Source organism: Mustela lutreola, chromosome 7 (genome assembly GCF_030435805.1).
Source record: "Mustela lutreola isolate mMusLut2 chromosome 7, mMusLut2.pri, whole genome shotgun sequence".
NCBI classification, from domain to species: domain Eukaryota; kingdom Metazoa; phylum Chordata; class Mammalia; order Carnivora; family Mustelidae; genus Mustela; species Mustela lutreola.
Genome location: NC_081296.1, coordinates 43,126,426 through 43,152,843, shown reverse-complemented (window position 1 = coordinate 43,152,843; position 26,418 = coordinate 43,126,426). Strand labels below are relative to the sequence as shown.

At 37.5% G+C, this 26,418-nt stretch overlaps 1 protein-coding gene across 1 annotated transcript in view; it reads right to left on the bottom strand.

The window, feature by feature from the left end:
* The window catches only part of PIGB (phosphatidylinositol glycan anchor biosynthesis class B), a 47,730-nt gene that overhangs the window by 13,995 nt on the left and 7,317 nt on the right, over window positions 1-26,418 (bottom strand). Inside the window, exons 4-6 of the mRNA XM_059180568.1 lie at window positions 26,151-26,255; window positions 24,611-24,741; window positions 7,061-7,201 (exon numbers count right to left, since the gene is read on the bottom strand). Of these exons, the coding sequence (XP_059036551.1) occupies window positions 7,061-7,201; window positions 24,611-24,741; window positions 26,151-26,255 (377 nt within the window). The remainder of the gene's footprint in view (window positions 1-7,060; window positions 7,202-24,610; window positions 24,742-26,150; window positions 26,256-26,418) is intronic.

The following is a 26,418-nucleotide window of genomic DNA, read 5'->3' as shown; positions in this document are numbered from 1 at the left end:
TGTTTTACCTTTACTGAATTTTACAAAAATGAAATCACACTGTAGTATTCATATCCCATTTCCTTCAATCATGTGAGATTTAACCACATTTTTTGTATGTTGCAGTACTTCATTTATAATACTATATAGTATTCTTCTGAATTACTATGCCACAATGTATTTATTATGTTGATGGATGCTTTTTTTTTAAGCTATTATGAACAGTGCTATGAGCATTCTTTTTTTTTTTTTTTTAAATTTGACAGACAGAGATCACAAGTAGGCAGAAAGGCAGGCAGAGAGAGAGGGGGAAGCAGGCTCCCCGCTGAGCAGAGAGCCCAGGACCCTGGGATCATGACCTGAGCCGAAGGCAGAGGCTTTAACCCACTGAGCCACCCAGGCGCCCCACTATGAGCATTTTTTTATGTGCCTTTTGTTTCCCAAATATATGTACTTATATTTCTGATGAGTATATACCTAGGATTGAATTACTGGGATCCAGGGTATAAGTGTAATCAGCTTTAGTAAATTCTTAGTTTTCCAAAGTGGTTGTATCAGTTTATATTCCCACAGGAATATATAAAGGCTCTATATCCTTTCAGGCATTTGGGTAGATGTATACTAGGATGTCATGGTGGTTTTCATTTACATTTCCTGAGTGACTAATAAATAAGGTGAGTACCTTTATACTTCTTGACCATTTAAACATCTTCTGAAGTGCCTGTTCAGGTCTTTTAATCAATTTTCTATTTTTCTTAAAGATTTGTACAAGTTTTGTATATAATTGATAGATGTTTTTTCTTGGTGTTGTGTTTTATACTACAAATATCTTCTGGTCTGAGGCTTGCTTTTTCACTCTTAATGGTGAATCTGATGAACAAAAGTCTTGAATTTTAATGTATTCAAATGCATTTATCTTTCCCTTTATAGTTAATACCACATTATACTTAAGAAATCTCTGCCTGTCTCAAGGTTATGAAGATATTCTATCACATCTTGAAGAAGAACAATTCTTTTATCTTTACATTAATATCTATATTTCCCTGGATTTTAATTTTTTGTTATGGTGGCAAGTAGGGGTCCATATGGATATCCAGCTAATTATATATTTATTGAAAAGACTTACTGTACTGCCTTATCACTGTTAATCATAAATGAGTGACTTTATGTCTGGGTCTGTTGTTGGACTATTATGTCTCACCAGTCAGTCTATTTGTTTTGCACTGATTCTAAGTTGTCTTAATTACTGTAACTTTGTAAGAAGTCTTAATATCTAGTAAAGTCAAGTCATCCAACATTATTTTCTCTAATTCTTTTAATTAATATTAGTATTTTGCATTCCACTTAAATATTTAAAATCAGCTTTATCAGTACACACACACACACACACACACACACCATACTGGGCTTTAATTGGAACTCCATTGAATATACAGATCACAGTTTGGGGAGAGTTGATGTCTTTAAAATATTGAGTCTTCCATCCATGAACATGGTATATTCTTCCATTTATTTAGGTCTTTATTAGTTTCTCCCAATAATGTTTTATACCTTCCTGTGTAGACTCCTTGTATATCTTTTATTATTTTATTCATAGAGAGAGGGAACACAAGCAGGAGGAGTGGGAGAGGAGTGGGAGAGGGAAAAGCAGGCTTCCCACCGAGCAGGGAGCCTGATGTGGGGTTTCATCCCAGGACCTTGGGATCATGACCTGAGTTGAAGGCAGATGCTTAACCTACTGAGCCCCCCAGGCACCCCTTAATTTTTTATTCTGACTAATTTCTGACTGAGAAAAATTGCAAGGATAGTGTGAAGAATTTTCATATATCCTTCACCTAGATTTCCCAAATGTTAGCATTTTACCATATTTTCTTTATCTTTTTCTTTCTATTTAAATATGTATTTTTTCCTGAATTGTTTAATAAGTTGCAGACATCATTCACCTTTATCCCTATACTTCCTAAGAACAAGAAAATTCTCTTACATCACAAATAATCAGAAACCGGAAATACAAAGTTTTTATGGCTATCTAATTTACACCTTGTTTAGATTTTACCACTTGTCACAATAATTTCCTTTATACAAAGAAAAACATTTTGTTTTTTTTATTATTATTTGATGTGTTCACTTGTGTATCTCTATAGTGGGAGAGGAGTGGGATCTAGATTATTTAATCTAGATTATTTCCTTAATCTTTCCTTGTCATTCATGACTGACATCTTTGAAGAATACAGGATAGTTATTTTCTAGAATGTATCTCAATTTGGGTTTGTCTGATATTTTTCATGAATAGATTCAGGTTATACATAATGAGAGTAATACCATAGAAGTGACAGGGTGTTTTCTCTGCTTCTGATTATGTGTCTTATGATACTGATCCATCCAGTTGCTGGTAATGTTAACTTTGGTCCCTTTTTCTTTTTAAAATTATTTATTTTTAAAAAATTTTATTTTTAAGTAATCTCTTTACCCAATGTGGGGCTTAAACCCACAACCCTGAGATTAAGAGTTGTATGCTCTGCCAATTGAGTCAGCCAATTGATCCCTTGATTAAGGAAGTGTCTGTCAAGTTTCTCCACTGTAAAATTATTATTTTATCCCTTATAATTAATGTTTCATGGGGAGACACTTTGAGACTATATAAATATCCTCTTATTCCTCTAATTTTTACCCACTAGTTTTAGCATCCAAATGAAATAAATATTTGCATATTCACCTTGTACTTAGTGAACATGCTGAATTTATTTACTAATCCTAATAGTTTAATTTTAGATTCTTTTGGATTTTCTACATACAGTCATGCCATATAGTTTTATTTCTTCCTTTCCAACCAGTTGTTTTTCTTGCCTTACTGCACTAGTTAGGACATATACTGTTAAACAGCAGGGGAAATAATGAGCATAATATATTGCCCCCGATCTCAGGTAAAAGGATTTCAGGGCTTCAAAACTTAGTATGATTTTGCTATGACAGTTTATAGAAATCTTTGTCATTTTAGTGAAGTCCCCTTCTAATACACATTTTCTAATGGTTGTTCCCCCTCACCCATTATGAGTAGGCTTTTAATTTTATCATGTGGCTTTTCTGTGTCTCCTAAAGTAAAACCAACCTTGCTTATAATATATTCTCTTTTTAATTAATTTTTTAAAAAATTTTTGAAGCTTTTATTTGGCAGAGAGAGACACAGTGAGAGAGGGAAAACAAGCAGGGTGCATGGAAGAGGAGGAAGCAGCCTTCCTGCTGAGCAGGGAGTCTAATGTGGGGCTCAATCCCAGGACCCTGGGATCAAGACCTGAGCTGAAGGCAGATGCTTAACGAATGGGCCACCCAGGCGCTCCCTCTTTTTTATTTTTTATTTTTTTTAAGAGAGAGCATGTGTGCAAGTTGGGGGGAAGGGAGGGGGAGGAGGAGACAGGGAAAGAGAATCCCAAGCAGGCTCCGCACCCAGCACAGGACAGTATCATGACCCTGAGAGTATGATCCAAGCTGAAACCAAGAGATGAAAGCTTAATAGACTGAGCCACCCAGGCATCCCACTCTCTTTTTTAATACATCGTTAGATTCAATTTGGTAAGTTTTAAGAATTTTGCATTCTTATCATAAGAGATACTGATTTATAATTGGCTTTTCTTATAATGCCCTTGTCAGATTTTGGGATCAAGGGTATGGTGTCTTCATTAAGAGTTGGGAAATGTGGGGCACCTGGGTGGCTCAGTGGGTTAAAGCCTCTGCCTTCGGCTGAGGTCATGGTCCCAGGGTCCTGGGATTGAGCCCCGTATTGGGCTCTCTGCTCAGCGGGGACCCTGCTTCCTCCTCTCTCTCTCTCTCTGCCTGCCTGCCTACTTGTGATCTCTGTCTGTCAAATAAATAAATAAATAATCTTTAAAAAAGAAAAAAGAGAGTTGGGAAATGTGATTCTTTTTATATTCTGTGGAAAAGTTTATGTGGATTGATGTTTCTTCTTCCTTAAACATACAGTAGCATTCACAGTGAAGCCATCTAAGCCTGGTGTTCCTTTGTTTAAAGTCCTTAATTACAAATTAACTTTAATATACATAGTACTATTCATATTTACTATTTTCTCTTTTGTCAGTTTTGGTAAGTTGTATTTTTCTAGGAATTTGTCCATTTCATCTGAGTTGTCAAATTTATTAGCAAAAAGTTGTTCATAATATCTTCTTATCTCAATGCCTATAAGATCTATAATGATGTCCCATAGTTTGTTGTGTCTTGCTAATTGTTGGTGAGAATGTGGCACCTGAAAGGCAATTTTTTTGATTTTACAGAATAAATGACAAAATGATGTCCCAAATTCTCAATGTCATATAAAAGGCAAGGAGAAGTAGGTCCATACACAATAGAAATTTTCCTAAGACTAATCCAAGATTTTTCTCTGTATTTAGAGATACTTTTCCAGTCTGGAAACAGACATGCTACTACCAGCAGAACATGCTACTGTTCCAGGTTTTTTTTTCTTTTTCTTTTCTTTCTTTCTTTTTTTTTTTTTTTAAAATAAATAGCCCTAGGTGCTAGAGGTTTGGTGTTCCCTTCCCAGTTCTGACCCTGACCAGCCCAATCACCTTGCAGGTATCATTTCCTTCTCTGAATCTCCAATGCCTCATATGTGAAGTGGGATGACAGATGAGATAATTTTGTGCCTTTTTTTTTTTTTTTTTTTAAAGTAAACTCTACCCCTAACATGAAGCTTGAAATCACAAGCCCGGGAGCAAGGCCTACCTTGCTCTACCAACTGAGCCAGCCAGGTGCCCTGCAAATGGTTATTTTTAAAGGGTGGTTAATACATAAAAGGCTGTTGCTGGGACCAACTCAGTGCAACAACACTTGACAGTTTAAGACTAATTAGGACTGTGAATCATATTTGTTATGCACTGTACAGTTTCAAAGTATTTTCACTTACATTATCTCATTTGTTCTTTCATATATTTCCCTTCAAAATAAAACAGACAAGCATTTTGATCTATATGAATAGGCTCCCTCAGGCCTTTACAGCTCGAAGCATGCTGATCGCCTAGACCCAGCAAACTCATGTTCACTTTTTGATATTATTTAAAACATCATCTACTTTGTAAACCTTCTATTAATGTTTCCCTTGGAAGCAGAATTAGGCTTTTTTATTATCTGTTGTACAACATTTTGTTACATAACTATTTAGAACAGTCTATATCACTGATCAAGAATTACTGTTGTATCTCTTTCCCCCTACCCCCTGCCCCGCGCCAGATTTTGACCTTGGGAACAGACACTGCATCTTACTCACTTCTGAATCATCAAATGTTTGCTACAAAGCAGGCTAAATGCTTGTTGAATGAGTAAACTATACATTGTATTGCGATGAGAAAAAAGGCTTTTTATCTCCCTGTGTAAAAGCCTACATAATCTGAGCTCTTGTTGTCCCTGACTTCATTATCATATTCTCCAGTCTCTGCTGTTCCTCAGATATGCCAAATACACCTTTATGTCAAGGTCTTTGCTGGTCTCTTTGCCTGGAATATTCTTTCCTTATTTCCTTGTTTCAATTCCTTTAGGTTTTGGCTCTAGTGGCACCTTTTCATGATGGACTTCCCCATAAAAAATACCCTATAGGGACGCCTGGGTGGCTCAGTTTGTTGGACGACTGCCTTCGGCTCAGGTCATGATCCTGGAGTCCCGGGCTCGAGTCCCACATCAGGCTCCCAGCTCCATGGGGAGTCTGCTTTGCTCTCTGACCTTCTCCTCGCTCATGCTCACTCTCACTGTCTCTCTCTCAAATAAATAAATAAAATCTTAAAAAAAAATACCCTATAAAAAATAACAATGCTTCTCTCCTGCATCAGCATACTTTTTTTTTTTTTAAAGATTTTATTTACTTGTCAGAGAGAGAGAGTGAACAAGCAGGGGGAGTGGCAGGCAGAGAGAGAAGCAGGCTTCCCCGCTGATCAGGGAGCCTGATGGAGTACTTGATCCCAGGAACCCCGGGGATCATGACCTGAGCCAAAGGCAGACGCTTGACTGACTGAGACACCCAGGCATCCCCTACACCAGCATTCTGTCCTTATCTATCATTATTTTTCCCTGTAGCATTTATCACTTGACAGATACATATTACTCTATGTTTTTAGTTTTCTGTCTTCTCCCACTAGAATATAAACTTCATAAAGGCAGGGACTTTGTTAAATTGCTCTATCTCCAGCATCTGGAACAGTACCTGGCACCTACTGGGATTAAACAAATATTTGCTGAATGAATGCAATACATTAAAACAATGTTAATAAATCTGAGAAATGACAACAGTGGTCACTTGGCTTCTAGATGATTTAGTCCTTTTTAATTCTTACCCAAAAATACTCAAACAGAGTGAATACTAGTATAGTAAAAAGACTGTTATTCTAAGAATCAGAATTAATTCAGCCCTTCAATAAATAATTATTCTGGATACTCTACTAGATACTTGGAATAAGTATGATCCTAGCAGCTCAAAATTAGAAGACATGTGTTTTTATTTTGGTTTGGTCTTGATTTTTTGAACAGGGGCCACACTAATCTTCTTTGTATTTTAGTATAGATGCTACTGAATTGAACACAGAAGACATGGGTTTCAATCCTAGTTCCATCACAGCAACCAACCCAGAGACTCTGGCTAAGGCATGTTTAATTTCACCATGCTCCACCTACCCCCCTCCCCCATTTCCTTACTACAAACTAAAAATACCTACATTGTCTATTCCAAGAATTGTGAGTCATGAGGTAATATGTAAATATACATTGTAAATTATAAAGCCTTATACAAATGTAAAAGAATCAAGTATCTCTAAAATGTACATGAGAGATATTTAGGAAATGAAGTATAGAAAAATTCTAAGTGAGAAAAGTTCCAAAGATCTCCATTTAAGTAAATTAAAACAATTATAGTTAATAATCATAAATATAAAAATATAAATTATAAATTTGGAAATATTGTTTCCCTAGTCTGACAATTCTGACATTAGAAGATATAATAATTGACTACAAGATATAAAATCTTGTTCATAATCTATAATTTATAGGTTATAGACATTAATAGATGGATTGTAGCCGTACTTACCCTATAGGAAAAAACTGATGCAGAATAAGATCAAGCTTTTTCTGTTCTTGCCAGAAATGTCTAAAGACCAAGGGTATCCATGGAATGATAGCTGTGGGACGAATTACGAAGGCAAGTGCCACCAGGGACGAGTACTTGACACTATAAGCAAGGAAAATGTATTATCAAGAAACTAGGAAATGAGTGTAGAATTTATGCTGTGATATAACATTTTTTTTTTCCTAATGAGAGCATTTTCATTTTGGTATAGATATGTAAAGTTGGGTAAGGTACTTACACTTTTTGACTCTTAATTTTCCTCCTCCATAAGAAGAGGTAATATCTAAGGTCTTTTTCAGCTCTAATAGCCCATTCTAGTATTTGAAATTAAGTTATTCTATGTCTTAATGCTAGTCTTTAGCCATACGACTCTGCCAATTGCTTTCCTGATGGAAAATTACCAAGCCTCTCCTAAGGAGATTAAAGGAAATCACACAAAACCATTCTCTAATTAAAAAAAAAAAGAATAAATGCATTTAAGGAAATACTAGGATTTAGGCAGTGTTGGGCTTCTTAGTACCTACAATTTTGTTTTGAAAGTAAACTGCTAATTTTATGCAAATAGAAGGTCTATACGTATAAATGATTAAAAGCCTATCATACAAACCTCTAAGATCATGGATAAAAATGTAGATTTTTACTATTAGGGCTTGCCTCAATAAATGGCTAAAGAAGACTAATAATTTAATCATAAGGACAACATACAGTAGATTATCACATGGAAATAGTGGTAGCTCTGCTAAAAACTGAAGGCAAGCAAAATAAAACTTTATGGTACCATTTTATATCTATTAACTAATAAAGAGCTATAGATGCATTTCTAATGTTGGTGAGGATATAAGAGCAGGGATTCCATTCAAATGCTTACAGAGACCACACAAGTAATAAAAATGAATGATATAGACTGTGGGGAGGTTCTGATATTGTCATGAAGGAATCTTGGCCCAAGATGTTGCTGGGCCTCTCATTTTTTTCAAGAGAAACTAGAAACCAAGGTTTTTATGTAAGATCTCCCAATTTTTAAAAATCTTCACCAAGTAGTTTCTTCAGAAAACAAAAACTCTTATGCAGGTGAAATAAAACATATTCGTAGGTTGATCTGATTTGCTCGCATCCTAATTGCTACTTCTGCTATAGAGAAACTATTGAGAGGACACCCAAGTGTATACTTCCAGTCCTAACCTCACTCCAAACTTCCAGACTTGGATTTCTTACTCTTTTCTGAATATTTCTACATAGATTGCTACTGGCACTCAAAATCAAAGCACCTGAAACAAGCCCCAAACCTTCCCTGAAACTTCAGTGTCTAATATTTATAGCATCACTCCGTTTCTCAGTCTTAAAATTGTAAAGTCCCTCAAACAGCAACATCTCACCCCACACATCCACCTTGTTTCCTTCCCAGTCCCATCATTTTACATTAAGTCACTTGTCTGGAATATTTTAAAAGTTGTTGTCTTACTTTTTTGTGTGTTGCCCCCAAATAATCCTTTATTTCGTATCATTGTCATCAACAACACTTACTAAGCACTTACTTTATAAGAGGCCCTCTGCTATATATACTTTATATAGATTTTCATTTAATTGTGAAGAGAGATGTTTTATTGTTACCATTTTACAGAAATCAATGCTTATATATTTTCTGTCCATCCTTACATCTTTCATTTATAAAATTTTTAAAGACGTTTTCAAAATCTCATATATTCTAAGTCCAGGAATAGTACCTGTCATGTTTATCCAGGGAAGAATGCTTTTACCGCAGTTGCCTGTGCTATGTGACCCTCTCTTCCTGACTGAACACAGGCAGCCAAGCTAAATCTAGCCAGTGTGAAACTATAGGGATGATGACATTTAACAGACCTAATCAGATTTTCTTAAATTAAATGCAAAATAGAAAAAGTTGGTCAACTGGTAGTGAGGACAGAAACGGAGACTAGCTGAGCCTTAAAATCAGACAACCAAAACAAATTCACAGACTGGGCTATAAAGACACAACAGAACAGACTTTTTCCCAAAACTGCCATAATTCATTCATTTCATTTATGTGGCTGAGATACTCTATAATTTTCTACTAGGCCTGGCCACAAGGTACCTCTTTTCCTTATTTTTACTTTCAGCCCTACAATAAGGCTCTCATCATATAGGTAAAATTAAGTGAATGCCTATTCTTTTTTTTTTTTTTTTAAAGATTTTATTTATTTATTTGACAGACAGAGATCACAAGTAGGCAGAGAGGCAGGCAGAGAGAGAGGAGGAAGCAGGCTCCCCGCTGAGCAGAGAGCCCGATGTGGGGCTCGATCCCAGGACCCCGAGATCATGACCTGAGCCGAAGGCAGCAGCTTAACCCACTGAGCCACCCGGGCGCCCCTGAATGCCTATTCTTGCAGTCAGGAGTCTTAATGCTGAAATGATCTTACTTGAGTTGATTCTCCCAACAACCTTTTTCTATAGGAAGAATGGATTCTTAAATAGACCAAATTCTGGCTTTCTCCCTTTCATTTCATTATATTTCTCCCTTTCATTATATTCTAAATACTGGTACTGCAAGGGAATGCTTTCTTACTCAGATTTGATTATATCATGCTTTCAAAAGCCTTCAGTGGTTCCTTACAACCTACAGAATCAAGTCCAAGCTCTGGAGAAGGGCAAAGTCCCATTCCAGCCTCATCCTTTATTCTTCCCTTCTCCCATGCTTCCAGCCATGTGTATGGTAGAAGGGACAACCTGCCCACAACAAAATGAAGCCCTTCTACAGCTCTGTGTTTTTGCTCATGTTGGTTGTTCCATTTGTCTGGTATTTGCTTCCCCAGTTTATATAAATCCAAATCAGTCCATATATTTTCTTTAATTTACTTTTTAAAACTTAAGTATAGTGGATATATAGTATTGTTATTGGTTTCAAGTGTACAATATAGTGATTTGACATTTTTACACATTACAAAATGCTCACCACAAAAACGGTAGTTACCATCTACTACCATACAGAATTATTACAACATTATTGACTATATTCCCAATGCTATACTTTATATCCTCATGACTAATTTATTTTATTTTGAAGATTTTATTTATTCGACAGAGAGAGAGAGAGATCACAAGTAGACAGAGAGGCAGGCAGAGAGACAGGGGGAAAGCAGGCTCCCCGCTGAGCAGAGAGCCCAATGTGGGGCTTGATCCCAGGACCCCAAGATCATGACATGAGCCGAAGGCAGAGGCTTAACCCACTGAGCCACCCAGGCACCCCACTAATTTATTTTATAAATGGAAAACTGTACATCCAAATTTGCCCATCCAATGCATTCCTCCACCCATCAATTTGTTCCCTGGATTTGTGAGTCTGTTTCTGTTAAGTTTATTCATTTGTTGTTTTTTAGATTCTACTTTTTTTTTAAAGATATTATTTATTTATTTGACAGACAGAGATTACAAGTAGGCAGAGAGGCAGTCAGAGAGAGGAGGAAGCAGGCTCCCTGCTGAGCAGAGCCCGATGTGGGGCTCCATTCAAGGACCCTGGGATCATGACCTGAGACTTTAACCCACTGAGCCACCCAGGTGCCCCTAGATTCTACTTTTAAGTGAAATTATATGGTATTTATCTTTCTCAGGCTTATCTAATATCCTCTAGGTCCATCCATGTTTTTGGAAAATGGCAAGATTTCATTCTTTTTTTTTTTAAAGATTTCATTCTTTTTATGGCTGAGTAATAGTCCACTCTGTGTGTGTGTGTGTGTGTGTATATACAAACCTTCTTTATCTGTTCATCTATTGATGGATATTTCGGTTGCTTCCGTATCTTGCCTATTATAATTATTTATAATAATAATATATAATTTATAATAATTGCTGCAGTAAATTTAGGAGTGCATATTAGTGTTTGCCTTTTCAAGATTTTATTTATTTCTGAGAGAGAGAGAGAGAGAAAGAGAGAATGAGCATAAGCAAGTGGAGAAGCAGGCTCCCCACTGAACAACGAGTACAAATCAGGATTTGATCCCAGGACCCTGGAATCTGAAGGCAGATGCTTAACTGACTGAGCCACCCAGGTGGCTAAAATGGATTTTGCATTTTCTTTGGATAATAACCAGACACATTGCTGGAACATACATATGGTATTTCTGTTAGTCAACACTTGTAATTTTTTGTCTGTTTGGTAATAGCTATTCTGATAGGTGTGAGGTGATATCTCATTTTGATTTTGATTTGCATTTATTTCCCTGATTATTAGTGATATTGAGCATTTTTTCATGTGTCTGTTGGACATCTGTAGGTCTTCTTTGGAAAAATCTCTACTTAGGTTGTCTGCCCATTTTTTAATTTGATTTTTAAAAATTGTATGAGTTCTTTATGATTTTGGATATTAACCCCTTACTGGGTATATCATTTGCAAACATCTTCTCCCATTCAGTAGTTTGTCTTTACATTTTGTTGATGGTTTGCTGTGTTGCTCACGTAGTCCCAAAAGTTTATTTTTACATTTGTTGCCTCTGCCTAGGGAGACAGATCTAAAACAATGTTGCTAAAACTGACATCCAAGAGTTTACCATTGTTTTATTTTAGGAGTTTTATGGTCTCAGGTCTTACATTTAGGTCTTTATTTGACGTTTATTTTTTGTATATGGGTTGATAAAGTAATCGAGTTTCAGTCTTTCCCATGTAACTATCCAGCTTATCTATCACCACTTATTAAAAAGACTGTCTTGGGGAGGAGTCAAGATGGCGGAGAAGTAGCAAGCTGAGACTGCTTCAGCTAGCCGGAGATCAGCTAGATAGCTTATCTAAAGATTGCAAACACCTGAAAATCCATCGGCAGATCGAAGAGAAGAAGAACAGCAATTCTGGAAACAGAAAAACAACCACTTTCTGAAAGGTAGGACCGGCGGAGAAGTGAATCCAAAGCGACGGGAAGATAGACCCCGGGGGGAGGGGCCGGCTCCCGGCAAGCGGCGGAGCAACCGCGCACAAAATCAGGACTTTTAAAAGTCTGTTCCGCTGAGGGACATCGCTCCAGAGGCTAAACCGGGGCGAAGCCCACGCGGGGTCAGCGTGGCCTCAGGTCCCGCAGGGTCACAGAAGGATCGGGGGTGTCTGAGTGTCGCAGAGCTTGCGGGTATTGGAACGGGAAAGCCGGCTGCAGAGACAGAGCTGACAGTAAGCTCGCAGCTCCGTGTTACCTTGAACCGGTCGCAGGCTCGGTGAGCTCGGAGCGCGGCCGGAGGTCAGGCAGACGGGAGTAACTGGGCGCGGTTCTCTGAGGGCGCACTGAGGAGTGGGGCCCTGGGCTCTCGGCTCCTCCGGGCCGGAGACCAGGAGGCCGCCATTTGTATTCCCGTCCTCCGGAACTCTACGGAAAGCGCTCAGGGAACAAAAGCTCCTGAAAGCAAACCCGAGCGGATTACTCACCCCGGCCCCGGGTAAGGGCGGTGTAATTCCGCCTGGGGCAAAGACACTTGAGAATCACTACAACAGGCCCCTCCCCCAGAAGATCAACAAGAAATCCAGCCGAGACCAAGTTCACCTACCAAGGAGTGCGGTTTCAATACCAAGGAGAGCAGCAGAATTCCAGAGGAGGAGAAAGCCAAGCACGGAACTCATGGCTTTTTTCCTGTGATTTTTTTTAGTCTTGCAGTTAATTTAATTTTTTCTTTTTCATTTTTTTTTTTTTCTCGCCTTCGGGTAAAATTTTTTTTTTAACTGTTACCTTTTTCTTTTTTAACGACTTTTTACTAGTTTATCTAATATATATATATTTTTTTTTACATTTTTCTTAGGTGTTTTCTTTTTTTAAAAATTCTTTTCTTTTCTTTTCTTTTTTTTTTTCTTTTTCTTTTCTTTTTGTTTTTTTTTTCTTTCTTCCTTTTTGAACCTCTTTTTATCCCCTTTCTCCCCACTCACGATTTTGGATCTCTTCTAATTTGGTTAAAGCATATTTTCCTGGGGTTGTTGCCACCCTTTTAGTATTTTACTTGCCCCTTCATTTACTCTTATCTGGACAAAATGACAAGACGTAAAAATTCAACACAAAAAAAAGAACAAGAGGCAGTACCGAAGGCTAGGGACCTAATCAATACAGACATCGGTAATATGTCAGATCTAGAGTTCAGAATGACAATTCTCAAGGTTCTAGCCGGGCTCGAAAAAGGCATGGAAGATATTAGAGAAACCCTCTTGAGAGATATAAAAGCCCTTTCTGGAGAAATAAAAGAACTAAAATCTAACCAAGGTGAAATCAAAAAAGCTATTAATGAGGTGCAATCAAAAATGGAGGCTCTAACTGCTAGGATAAATGAGGCAGAAGAAAGAATTAGTGATATAGAAGACCAAATGACAGAGAATAAAGAAGCTGAGCAAAAGAGGGACAAACAGCTACTGGACCACGAGGGGAGAATTCGAGAGATAAGTGACACCATAAGACGAAACAACATTAGAATAATTGGGATTCCAGAAGAAGAAGAAAGTGAGAGGGGAGCAGAAGGTATACTGGAGAGAATTATTGGGGAGAATTTCCCCAATATGGCAAAGGGAACGAGCATCAAAATTCAGGAGGTTCAGAGAATGCCCCTCAAAATCAATAAGAATAGGCCCACACCCCGTCACCTAATAGTAAAATTTACAAGTCTCAATGACAAAGAGAAAATCCTGAAAGCAGCCCGGGAAAAGAAGTCTGTAACATACAATGGTAAAAATATTAGATTGGCAGCTGACTTATCCACAGAGACCTGGCAGGCCAGAAAGAGCTGGCATGATATTTTCAGAGCACTAAACGAGAAAAACATGCAGCCAAGAATACTATATCCAGCTAGGCTATCATTGAAAATAGAAGGAGAGATTAAAAGCTTCCCGGACAAACAACAACTGAAAGAATTTGCAAATACCAAACCAGCTCTACAGGAAATCTTGAAAGGGGTCCTCTAAGCAAAGAGAGAGCCTACAAGTGGTAGATCAGAAAGGAAGAGAGACCATATACAGTAACAGTCACCTTACAGGCAATACAATGGCACTAAATTCATATCTCTCAATAGTTACCCTGAATGTGAATGGGCTAAATGCCCCTGTCAAAAGACACAGGGTATCAGAATGGATAAAAAAACAAAACCCATCTATATGTTGCCTCCAAGAAACACATTTTAAGCCCGAAGACACCTCCAGATTTAAAGTGAGGGGGTGGAAAAGAATTTACCATGCTAATGGACATCAGAAGAAAGCAGGAGTGGCAATCCTTATATCAGATCAATTAGATTTTAAGCCAAAGACTATAATAAGAGATGAGGAAGGACACTATATCATACTCAAAGGGTCTGTCCAACAAGAAGATTTAACAATTTTAAATATCTATGCCCCCAACGTGGGAGCAGCCAACTGTATAAACCAATTAATAACAAAATCAAAGAAACACATCAACAATAATACAATAATAGTAGGGGACTTTAACACTCCCCTCACTGAAATGGACAGGTCATCCAAGCAAAAGATCAGCAAGGAAATAAAGGCCTTAAACGACACACTGGACCAGATGGACATCACAGATATATTCAGAATATTTCATCCCAAAGCAACAGAATACACATTCTTCTCTAGTGCACATGGAACATTCTCCAGAATAGATCACATCCTCGGTCCTAAATCAGGACTCAACCGGTATCAAAAGATTGGGATCATTCCCTGCATATTTTCAGACCACAATGCTCTAAAGCTAGAACTCAACCACAAAAGGAAGTTTGGAAAGAACCCAAATACATGGAGACTAAACAGTATCCTTCTAAAGAATGAATGGGTCAACCGGGAAATTAAAGAAGGATTGAAAAAAATCATGGAAACAAATGATAATGAAAATACAACGGTTCAAAATCTGTGGGACACAACAAAGGCAGTCCTGAGAGGAAAATATATAGCGGTACAAGCCTTTCTCAAGAAACAAGAAAGGTCTCAGGTACACAACCTAACCCTACACCTAAAGGAGCTGGAGAAAGAACAAGAAAGAAACCCTAAGCCCAGCAGGAGAAGAGAAATCATAAAGATCAGAGCAGAAATCAATGAAATAGAAACCAAAAAAACAATAGAACAAATCAACGAAACTAGGAGCTGGTTCTTTGAAAGAATTAATAAAATTGATAAACCCCTGGCCCGACTTATCAAAAAGAAAAGAGAAAGGACCCAAATAAATAAAATCATGAATGAAAGAGGAGAGATCACAACTAACACCAAAGAAATACAAACTATTATAAGAACATACTATGAGCAACTCTACGGCAATAAATTTGACAATCTGGAAGAAATGGATGCATTCCTAGAAACATATAAACTACCACAACTGAACCAGGAAGAAATAGAAAGCCTGAACAGACCCATAACCAGTAAGGAGATTGAAACAGTCATTAAAAATCTCCAAACAAACAAAAGCCCAGGGCCAGACGGCTTCCCGGGGGAATTCTACCAAACATTTAAAGAAGAACTAATTCCTATTCTCCTGAAACTGTTCCAAAAAATAGAAATGGAAGGAAAACTTCCAAACTCATTTTATGAGGCCAGCATCACCTTGATCCCAAAACCAGACAAGGATCTCACCAAAAAAGAGAGCTATAGACCGATATCCTTGATGAACACAGATGCGAAAATACTCAACAAAATACTAGCCAATAGGATTCAACAGTACATTAAAAAGATTATTCACCACGACCAAGTGGGATTTATTCCAGGGCTGCAAGGTTGGTTCAACATCCGCAAATCAGTCAATGTGATACAACACATCAATAAAAGAAAGAACAAGAACCATATGATACTCTCAATAGATGCTGAAAAAGCATTTGACAAAGTACAACATCCCTTCCTGATCAAAACTCTTCAAAGTGTAGGGATAGAGGGCACATACCTCAATATCATCAAAGCCATCTATGAAAAACCCACCGCAAATATCATTCTCAATGGAGAAAAACTGAAAGCTTTTCCGCTAAGGTCAGGAACACGGCAGGGATGTCCATTATCACCACTGCTATTCAACATCGTACTAGAGGTCCTAGCCTCAGCAATCAGACAACAAAAGGAAATTAAAGGCATCCAAATCGGCAAAGAAGAAGTCAAATTATCACTCTTCGCAGATGATATGATACTATATGTGGAAAACCCAAAAGACTCCACTCCAAAACTGCTAGAACTTATACAGGAATTCAGTAAAGTGTCAGGATATAAAATCAATGCACAGAAATCAGTTGCATTTCTCTACACCAACAGCAAGACAGAAGAAAGAGATATCAAGGAGTCAATCCCATTTACAATTGCATCCAAAACCATAAGATACCTAGGAATAAACCTAACCAAAGAGACACAGAATCTATACTCAGAAAACTATAAAGTACTCATGAAAGAAATTGAGGAAGACACAAAGAAATGGAAAAATGTTCCATGCTCCTGGATTGGAAGAATAAATATTGTGAAAATGTCTATGCTACCTAAAGCAATCTACACATTTAATGCAATTCCTATCAAAGTACCATCCATCTTTTTCAAAGAAATGGAACAAATAATTCTAAAATTTATATGGAACCAGAAAAGACCTCGAATAGCCAAAGGGATATTGAAAAAGAAAGCCAACGTTGGTGGCATCACAATTCCGGACTTCAAGCTCTATTACAAAGCTGTCATCATCAAGACAGCATGGTACTGGCACAAAAACAGACACATAGATCAATGGAGCAGAATAGAGAGCCCAGAAATAGACCCTCAAATCTATGGTCAACTAATCTTCGACAAAGCAGGAAAGAATGTCCAATGGAAAAAAGACAGCCTTTTCAATAAATGGTGCTGGGAAAATTGGACAGCCACATGCAGAAAAATGAAATTGGACCATTTCCTTACACCACACACAAAAATAGACTCAAAATGGATGAAGGACCTCAATGTACGAAAGGAATCCATCAAAATCCTTGAGGAGAACACGGGCAGCAACCTCTTCGACCTCTGCCGCAGCAACATCTTCCTAGGAACAACGCAAAAGGCAAGGGAAGCAAGGGAAAAAATGAACTACTGGGATTTCATCAAGATCAAAAGCTTTTGCACAGCAAAGGAAACAGTTAACAAAATCAAAAGACAACTGACAGAATGGGAGAAGATATTTGCAAACGACATATCAGATAAAGGACTAGTGTCCAGAATCTATAAAGAACTTAGCAAACTCAACACCCAAAGAACAAATAATCCAATCAAGAAATGGGCAGAAGACATGAACAGACATTTCTGCAAAGAAGACATCCAGATGGCGAACAGACACATGAAAAAGTGCTCCATATCACTCGGCATCAGGGAAATACAAATCAAAACCACAATGAGATATCACCTCACACCAGTCAGAATGGCTAAAATCAACAAGTCAGGAAATGACAGATGCTGGCGAGGATGCGGAGAAAGGGGAACCCTCCTACACTGTTGGTGGGAATGCAAGCTGGTGCAGCCACTCTGGAAAACAGCATGGAGGTTCCTCAAAATGTTGAAAATAGAACTGCCCTATGACCCAGCAATTGCACTATTGGGTATTTACCCTAAAGATACAAATGTAGTGATCCAAAGGGACACATGCACCCGAATGTTTATAGCAGCAATGTCCACAATAGCCAAACTATGGAAAGAACCTAGATGTCCATCAACAGATGAATGGATCAAGAAGATGTGGTATATATACACAATGGAGTACTATGCAGCCATCAAAAGAAATGAAATCTTGCCATTTGCAACAACATGGATGGAACTAGAGCGTATCATGCTTAGCGAAATAAGTCAAGCAGAGAAAGACAACTATCATATGATCTCCCTGATATGAGGAAGTGGTGATGCAACATGGAGGCTTAAGTGGGTAGAAGAAGAATAAATGAAACAAGATGGGATTGGGAGGGAGACAAACCATAAGTGACTCTTAATCTCACAAAACAAACTGAGGGTTGCCGGGGGGAGGGGGTTTGGGAGAAGGGGGTGGGATTATGGACATTGGGGAGGGTATGTGATTTAGTGAGTGCTGTGAAGTGTGTAAACCTGGTGATTCACAGACCTGTACCCCTGGGGATAAAAATATATGTTTATAAAAAATAAAAAATTAAAAAAAAAATAAAAAAAAAAATAAAAAGACTGTCTTTTCCCCATTGTATATTCTTGCCTATCTTTGTCATAGATTAATTGACCATAGAAGTGTGGATCCAGGGGTGCCTGGGTGGTTCAGTCAGTCAAGCATCTGCCTTTGACTCGGGTCATGATCTCAGGGTTCTAGGATTGAGCCTCACATTGGGCTCCCTGCTCAGTGGGGATTCTGCATCTCCCTCTCTCCATCCCTTCTGCTTATGCCCACTATCTTTTTCTCTCTCGATATAAATAAAATCTTTTTAAAAAGTGTGGGTTTACTTTTGGACTCTATATTGTTCCACTGATCTATGTATTTTAGTGCCCATACATTTCTTTTTTGATTACTATAGCTTTGTAGTATAATTTGAAATCTGGGAGTGATACTTCCTGCATTGTTCTTCTTTCTCAAGATTGTTTTGGCTATTCCGGGTGTTTATGTTGTTTTTGTTTTTCTTGTTCCATACAATTTTAGTATTATTTGTTTTACTTCTGAGAAAAATGCTACTGGTACACTGATAGAGATTTCAATGAATCTGTAGATTGCTTTGGGTAATATGGACATTTTAACAATATTAATTTTCTAATCCACAAATATGGTACATCTTTCCATTTACTTGTGTCGTCTTTAATTTCTTTCATGAATGTTTTACAGTTTTTAAGAGTCTTTTTAAGGGTCTTTCACTTCCTTTATTGAATTTATTTATTTATTGAATTTATTCCTAGGTATTTTTAACATACAATTATAAATGGCACAGCTTTCCTAATTTCTCTGACTGCTAGTTTATATAGAAACACAAAGATTTCTGTATATTAATTTTGTATCCTGTAACCTTATTGTGTTAGTTCTAAGTTTTTTTGGTGGGAGTCTTTACAGTTTTCAATATGTAGTATGTTAGCTGTAGAAGTGAGTTTTACTTCTTCCTTACCAATTTGGATGCCTTTTCTTTTTCTCATCTGATTACTATGACAAGACTTCCAGTACTATGTGGAATAATAGTGGCAAGAATGGGCATCCTTGTCTTGTTCCTGACCTTAGATGAAAAGCTTCAAGCTTTTCATCACTGAGTGTGGTTATTAGCTGTGGGTTCATCATTTATGGCCTTTATTATGTTGAGGTATATTCCTCTGCATCCACTGTTTTGAAAGTTTTACCATAAATGGATGTCAAATTTTGTCAAATGCTTTATCTGTATCTATTGAGATGATCATATGATTTTTAATCTTATTTTGTTGCATATATCATGTTGATTTGCATGTAACGATCCTTGCATCTCTGGAATAAATTTCACTTGATTATGATCAATGATACCTTTAATGTATTATTGAATTCAGTATGCTAATATTTTATTGAAGATTTTTGAATCGACATTCATTAGAAATACTGGCCTGTAATTTTTTTGGGGGGTAGGGGGTAGTGTCTTTGGTTTTGTTATCAGGGTAATGTTGGCCTTATAATGAATGAATATAGAAGAGTTCCTTCCTCTTTAATTTTTTGGAATTGTTTGAGAAGGATCTGTATTAACTTCTTTAAAAGTTTTGTAGAATTCATCTGTGATGCCATCTGATCTTGGACTTTTGTTTGTTGGGAGTTTTTTGACTATTGATTCATTTTCATTACTAGTGATCAGTCTGTTCAGATTTTGTTTCTTTCGGATTCAGTCCTGAAAAATTATGTTTCTAAATTTATCCATTTCCTCTACGTTCTCCAATTTGCTGGCATATAATTTTTTTTGTAATAGTCTCTTATAATCCTTTGTATTTCTATGGTGTTGGCTATAATTTTTCCATTTCATTTCTGATTTAAGTCCTTTTTTTCCTTGATGAGTAGTCTTGGCTAAAGGTTTTTAAACATTATCTTTTTAAAAAATCAGCTGTTAGTTTCACTGATCTTTTCTTTTCTTTTTTTGGTCTCTATTTCCCCCCACTGGGATCTTCTTATTTTCTTCTACTAACTTTTTTTCCCTACTAAATTTACACTTGATCTTAGCCAAAAGGCCGAGAAGCAATTTTCCCTACTAAATTTAGATTAGGCTAGATTGTTTGAGATTTTTCTTACTTCTTGAGGTAGGCCTGTTTTGTTACGAATGTCCTTAGAACTTCTTTTGTGTCCTAAAGATTTTCAGATGTTGTATTTCCATTTTCATTAGTCTCATGGTATTTTTTCATTCCTTCTTTGATTTCTATATTGACTGGTTGCTTGTTTAGTAGCATGCTTTTGGCCTTCACTTTTTTCCAGTTTTTTAAAATTGTAATTGATTTCTAGTGTCATACTGTTTTCCGAAACTATGCTAGTAATATTTCAATCTTCTTACATTTATTGAGACTTATTTTTGGCCTAACATGTGATCTATTATAGAGAATGTTTCATGTGCACTTCAAAAAAATGTGTATTCTGCTGTTTGGGGATGAAATATTCTATGTCTGTTAAGCTGATCTGGTTTAATGTGTCATTAAAGGTACTGTTTCCTTATTTTTGTCTGGATGATCTATCCATTGTAGCAAGTGGGGCATTAAAGTCTCCTCCTTCTACTATATTTCTCCTTTTAGGTCTGTTAATATCTTCTTTATATATTTGGGTGCTGCTATGTTGGATACATAAATATTTACAGTTGTTATATCCTCTTGTTGGATTGATCCCTTTATCATTATATAATGCCCTTCTTCTTCTCCTTTTTTTTTTTTTTTTAAAGATTTTATTTATTTATCAGAGAGAGAGAAGCGAGAGCGAGCACAGGCAGACAGAATGGCAGGCAGAGGCAGAGGGAGAAGCAGGCTCCCTGCCAAGCAAGGAGCCTGATGCGGGACTCGATCCCAGGACGCTGGATCCCAGCGTCCTGGGATCATGACCTAAGCAAAAGGCAGCTACTCAACCGAGTCACCCAGGCGTCCCTATAATGCCTTTCTTTGTCTCTTGCTATAATCTTTGTGTTAAAGTCTATTGTTGTCTAAGAATTACCACCTAGTTTTTCTTCACCTCCGTTTGCATGGAATATCTACATTCAACCCTTCACTTTCAGTACATGTCTTTTGGTCTGAATTAAGTCTCTTCTATGCAGTATACAGATGGGGTTTTGTTTTTGTTTCTTTTTAATCCATCCAGTTGCTTCATGTCTCTTGGTTGGAGCATTTAGTTCATTTACATTTAATGTACTTATTCATAGGTATGTACTTACTGTCATCTTGTTAACTGTTTTCTTTCTTTCTTTCTTTCTTTCTTTTAAAGATTTTATTTACTTATTTGACAGAGAGAGATCACAAATAGGCAGAAAGGCAGGCAGAGAGAGGGGGAGGGGAGCAGGTTCCCTGCGTAGCAGAGAGCCCAATACGGGGCTCGATCCCAGGACACTGAGATCATGACCTGAGCCAAAGGCAGAGGCTTAACCCACTGAGCCACCCAGGTGCTCCTTGTTAACTGTTTTCTATTTGTTTTTGTAATTCTCTGTTCTTTTCCTCTTGCTCTTTTCTCTTGTGATTTCCTGACTTTCATAGTGTTATGCTTGGGTTCCTTTCTATTTTTTGTGTATATATTATTGGTTTTTAGTGCCATGAGGTTCATTCTAAAAGCACAGTAATCTACCCTCTCCATGATTATGTATTTGATATCATATTGTACATATTTTTATTTTGTCTATCTCAACTAATTATTGATTTTACTAATTTTGTCTTTAAATTTTATGCTAGCTATTACTTTTACTGTATTTTGCTTTTGCCAGTGAAATTCCCCTTTGATAATTTTCTTAAATTTTTTGCTTAGAGGATTTCCTTTCACATTTCTTGTAACACTGGTATGGTGGTAATGAACTCCTTTAAGCTTTTTTGTTTGGACAGCTTTTTATCTCTTCTTAATTCTTGCTGGGTAGAGCATTCTTGGTTGTAGGTTTTTTCATTTCAGCACTTTGAATATATTACGCCAGTCTGGCCTACAAAGTTTCTGCTGAATAAACAGCTAATAGTTGTATGGGTGGTTTGTTGTATATAACTAGTTGCTTTTCTCTGGCTGTTTTTGAGATTCTCTCTTTATCTTTACTTTTTGGCATCCTAATTATTATGTGTCTTATTTTGGATCTCTTTGGGTTCATCTTGTTTGGGGCTCTTGTGCTTTCTGGACTTGGATGTCAGTTTCCTTCAGGGAACTTTTCAGCTATTTTCTCTTCAAATAAGTTTTCTATCCCTTTCTCTCTCTTCTTCTGGGACCCCTATAGTGTGAATGTTAGTCTGCTTAATGTAATAGAGGTCCCTTACCAATTCTCATTTTTAAAAATTCTTTTCTATTTGCTCTTGTTTGGATTATTTCCACTACCCTGTCTTCCAGATTGCTGCTCTGCATCCTCTAATCTACTTTTGATTCCATGCAGTGTATTTTTCATTTCAGTTATTACATTCTTCAGCTAAAACTGGCTCTTTTTTGTATTTTCTATCTCCTTAAGTTTTCACTGAGTTCATCCACTCTTTTCCTAATTTTGGTGAGCATTTATGACCATTACTTTGAATTCTTTACCATGTAGATTACTTGTTTCCATTTTCTTTAGTTCTTTTTTGGAGGTTTTGTCTTATTCTCATTTAAAACATATTTCTCTATCTCATTTTATCTGACTCTCTATGTTTGTTTATTGGGATTAGGTAGGTCAGCTATGTCTCCTTGTTTAAAGGTAGTGTCCCATGGGCCTAGAAAAGCTTTCCCCCTGCTCACCAGAACCAGGCATTCCAGGGCTATCCTTGTATGAGCTGTGTGATCTCCCTGGTGACAGGCCACAGCTGGTGTGGGTGTACTGGTGGGCAGGGATGCCCTTCTTACCCAGGACTGGAGTCACTATGGAGGGGTACCAGCTCTGACAGTGGCTGCCACCTGGGTATGGCATGGTGGCAGTTGCTTTGGAGGGGCATCTGCCAGGTTGGGTGAGGCAGATCTGCAGGGGAATGCCAGGGTGGGGCAAGCTATGCTAGCAAGGTAGATAAAAAGTGTCAGAACTGTTATTTGCCAGTGTTGGGCCAGCTGGGCTGAAGGTAGGCAAGAAAAATGGTGCCTACCAGCACTTCTGTTCCTGAGGAAAGTGCCCAGCCTCTCTGGTACATGCCTTAAAATTTGTCAATAAATCTCCTTCATGTCTGGCTCAGGTGATTTTTAAACTGCTGCCTCTTTACTGGTTTTTGGAGCAAGTGATGCTGTCTCTAGGCCCTTTAAGAGCACAGTCTAGGTCTTCTATAGGCCTCTGGGTCTTTTGGAGTTAAACTCCACTGATATTAAAAGCAGACATTATGGGGACTCACATTCCTGATGCAGATCCCCAGCATGGAGTCCCTGCTGTGGAGCTGAACCCCTTAACTCCACAAAGATGACCTCCACACTTATGATATCCCTTCTGCTGGGGTCACTGCTGGACGCTTTTCAAATGGCCGTTTTTCCACTGGGTCTCAAGGGAAACGGACTACATGTGAGACTTCCAAGTGGGGAGCCTCAGTTTCCTATAGAACTTGGGGACCCCTGGATATCAACTAGTTGTTTTTCCAAGTCAGATGTTCTGGGAGGTTGTTTTCTGGTGCAGATTTCAGGGGCCAGAGTGCCTGACTGGGGGCATCAACCCCTTGCTTTTCTGGAAGAAGTGTCTAGCTGGTGAGATCTCTCCCTATTGTGTGCTGCCATGCTGCATGTGGGGTTTTTTGTGAGACTGTGTCTCTGCTTGTTCTACCTATCTTTACCCTTTGTTGTGGAGAGCAATTCATCTAGCTTTCAGATCTTTTTTGGAAGGAAGTGATCCATATGTTCCTAGAGATGGCATGTCTGAGGTGGAGGTAAGTTCAGAATCTTCCTGTGCTGCCATCTTGGACCCAATCTCCTGGGTCCTTATATTTTCTCTTTGCCCTTCCAGATCTATTTTCCTCTATTCTTCACTTGCTCTATGTGCAGGGAAGCTGACCTACCTGATCTGTATCAATGAGCTCACTTGGTTTCTGGCTTCTGACTGGCCTTGACTGATTGGAGGGCAGAAGAGTTAAGTCAGGGCATTTTATTTCCCCAGTTCTCTTCTTGCTGTGGCTAAAGGCTGGCTGTGCATATCCCCTATTGGGGCCCTCTCTTGAGTTACACCTTTGTATGGATTCACATAACAATAACCTCACTTTGGGGCCACAGAGTAGCAGAAACTTCTTCCTATTACTAGCCCTGTGATACTATGGTTCTCCCCTTATTGACTTTTCTAAACATTGCCTAAATATTTATACATAGTCCTTTTACTAAACTGCCCTTCATTACCTAGTTTGCATATATCTGTTTCCTACTATAAGAAATGTATCAACTGACAGTGTGGTTTTAATAAACTTCATGAAATAATAAACATCTGGGGGTCCACCAGACATTACAATATGTTGCTATTTAAGATTTTTCACAGTATTATTAACAGTAATATATCTCACCTGTTCATAGACTTTGAACCTTCCAAAGGATAGTAGAAAAGAGCAATTATAGTGAGAACAGTTTCCATGGTGTTTGTAAGAGTTCTGGTACAGCAATACCATGTGAACCAAGAGCACAACTGGCAAAAAAACTAAGAACAATTGTAAGCAAACATATATGGAGTATAAATGGAAAAGCTCAGTATTATCTTCTATGGAAAACAGCAAGTATACATACTGCAAAAATCACATCAAAACATAAATGATATTGAAAATAAGCATGCCCATTGTTTTCAAGAAGTTACATTATACATAGGTCTATAATAATACCAGATATGTAGGTGTTAAAGTTACCAAGTTTATAATTTCAGGTAAATTGACTAAAGTAATAAACCAGGCTTTAGAAGAACATGCAAACAGAAGCATCAAGTCTACAAAGCAAATGTCTTAAACTTGTTAGCTGGTGCAAGGATGTTAAACATGTGGTATTAGATTCCTAGCTCTTCAAATACAGCCTTTAAAAAATGTTCCAAATTTTTGTGGATTTACAGGCTTCTCCTAATCTAGAAGAACCTGGTACTACTACTTTGGGGGAAGGATTTCAAAGGTATTACACTTTTTGACATTTTAGGTTGAGCCTTCTTCAGTGTATGTAAGCACAAAGTAGACTGATTTTATCCTTGAATCCATTAACAAGGACTCAATCGCTAAACCCTCCTGTCCTTTTAATGCAAATAAACACACTATCTAGAGATATGTCTTAGTAATAATTAGCAAATTAATTAATATTTATTAATACATTAATAATACATTATATTCCAGAAATTTGTTGATAAATTGGTTACTTGGAATTGGGAATATATTTTCCGGTAGAAACAGTATTAAAAAGGTAGTAAGATTTCTAAGCTAGCTTGTATAAAAATTTATTTAAGAAAGACCCAAGGGAGGTTAACTACAGTACTAAAGAATCCAGTCACTCTTCAGGATATGGTTTCAATGAGAAATTCCATTCAAAATTTGAATGTGGTATCAGGAATCTATCTACCCACTGTGAAATAAGCCAGTCTGACAAAGGACAGTTTTCTACACCACATTTTCTCCCTTACAGAGTCTACCTCTTTCAAACACTCAGGCTAGAGGTGAAAGAATGCTTCAGTGAAAACCTGCTTCTTAGGCTCAGTCTCAGCTAGCTAGAGGTAGTGAACAAAGGTTGTACACAGTGGAGGTTATTTGTGAGGTAGACAATGATTAGAACAATTCCTATTGAATTTTGTAGAAAGTGACGCAAGGACTCTGACAGGTTTGATGAGTGAAAGTGCTTCCAAGCCTGTTCCTGGGGTTTAGCCTCTCAAAGATTTTGAGGCTTCAGTCACCTGGGGAGCAATCAGAAGTAGAGAAATGGCATGTACCACTTGCATTTTGCTGTTCTTCAATATGGAGGTACCTCTATAATAAAGTTGTACAAATTATCTTTTGAAGCTGTTTTGAGAACTGGCATTTTTTCATGTGCTTCATGCTATTAGGAATGAAATGAATAGTTTCTAAAGTGTTTAGGACTTACCACCCATTTTGCCATTTGCTGATTTTCAAGTTGCTTCATTAATGAGTAGAGTCTGATGTCTGCTATAGCAGACAAAAGTGCTTGGGCAAGTCTAGGAATCCAAATCTTTAAATAGTTTAAAAAGAAAAAGAAGATATTAAAAAACGTGTACTGGTTCACTCAGAATTATCATTAAGAAATCAACAAACTGATCCAACTATCAACTGAAGGGCATTCTTAGTACAAAAATAATGTAATATATAGTATTCTATTCTTTTGCAAAAATACC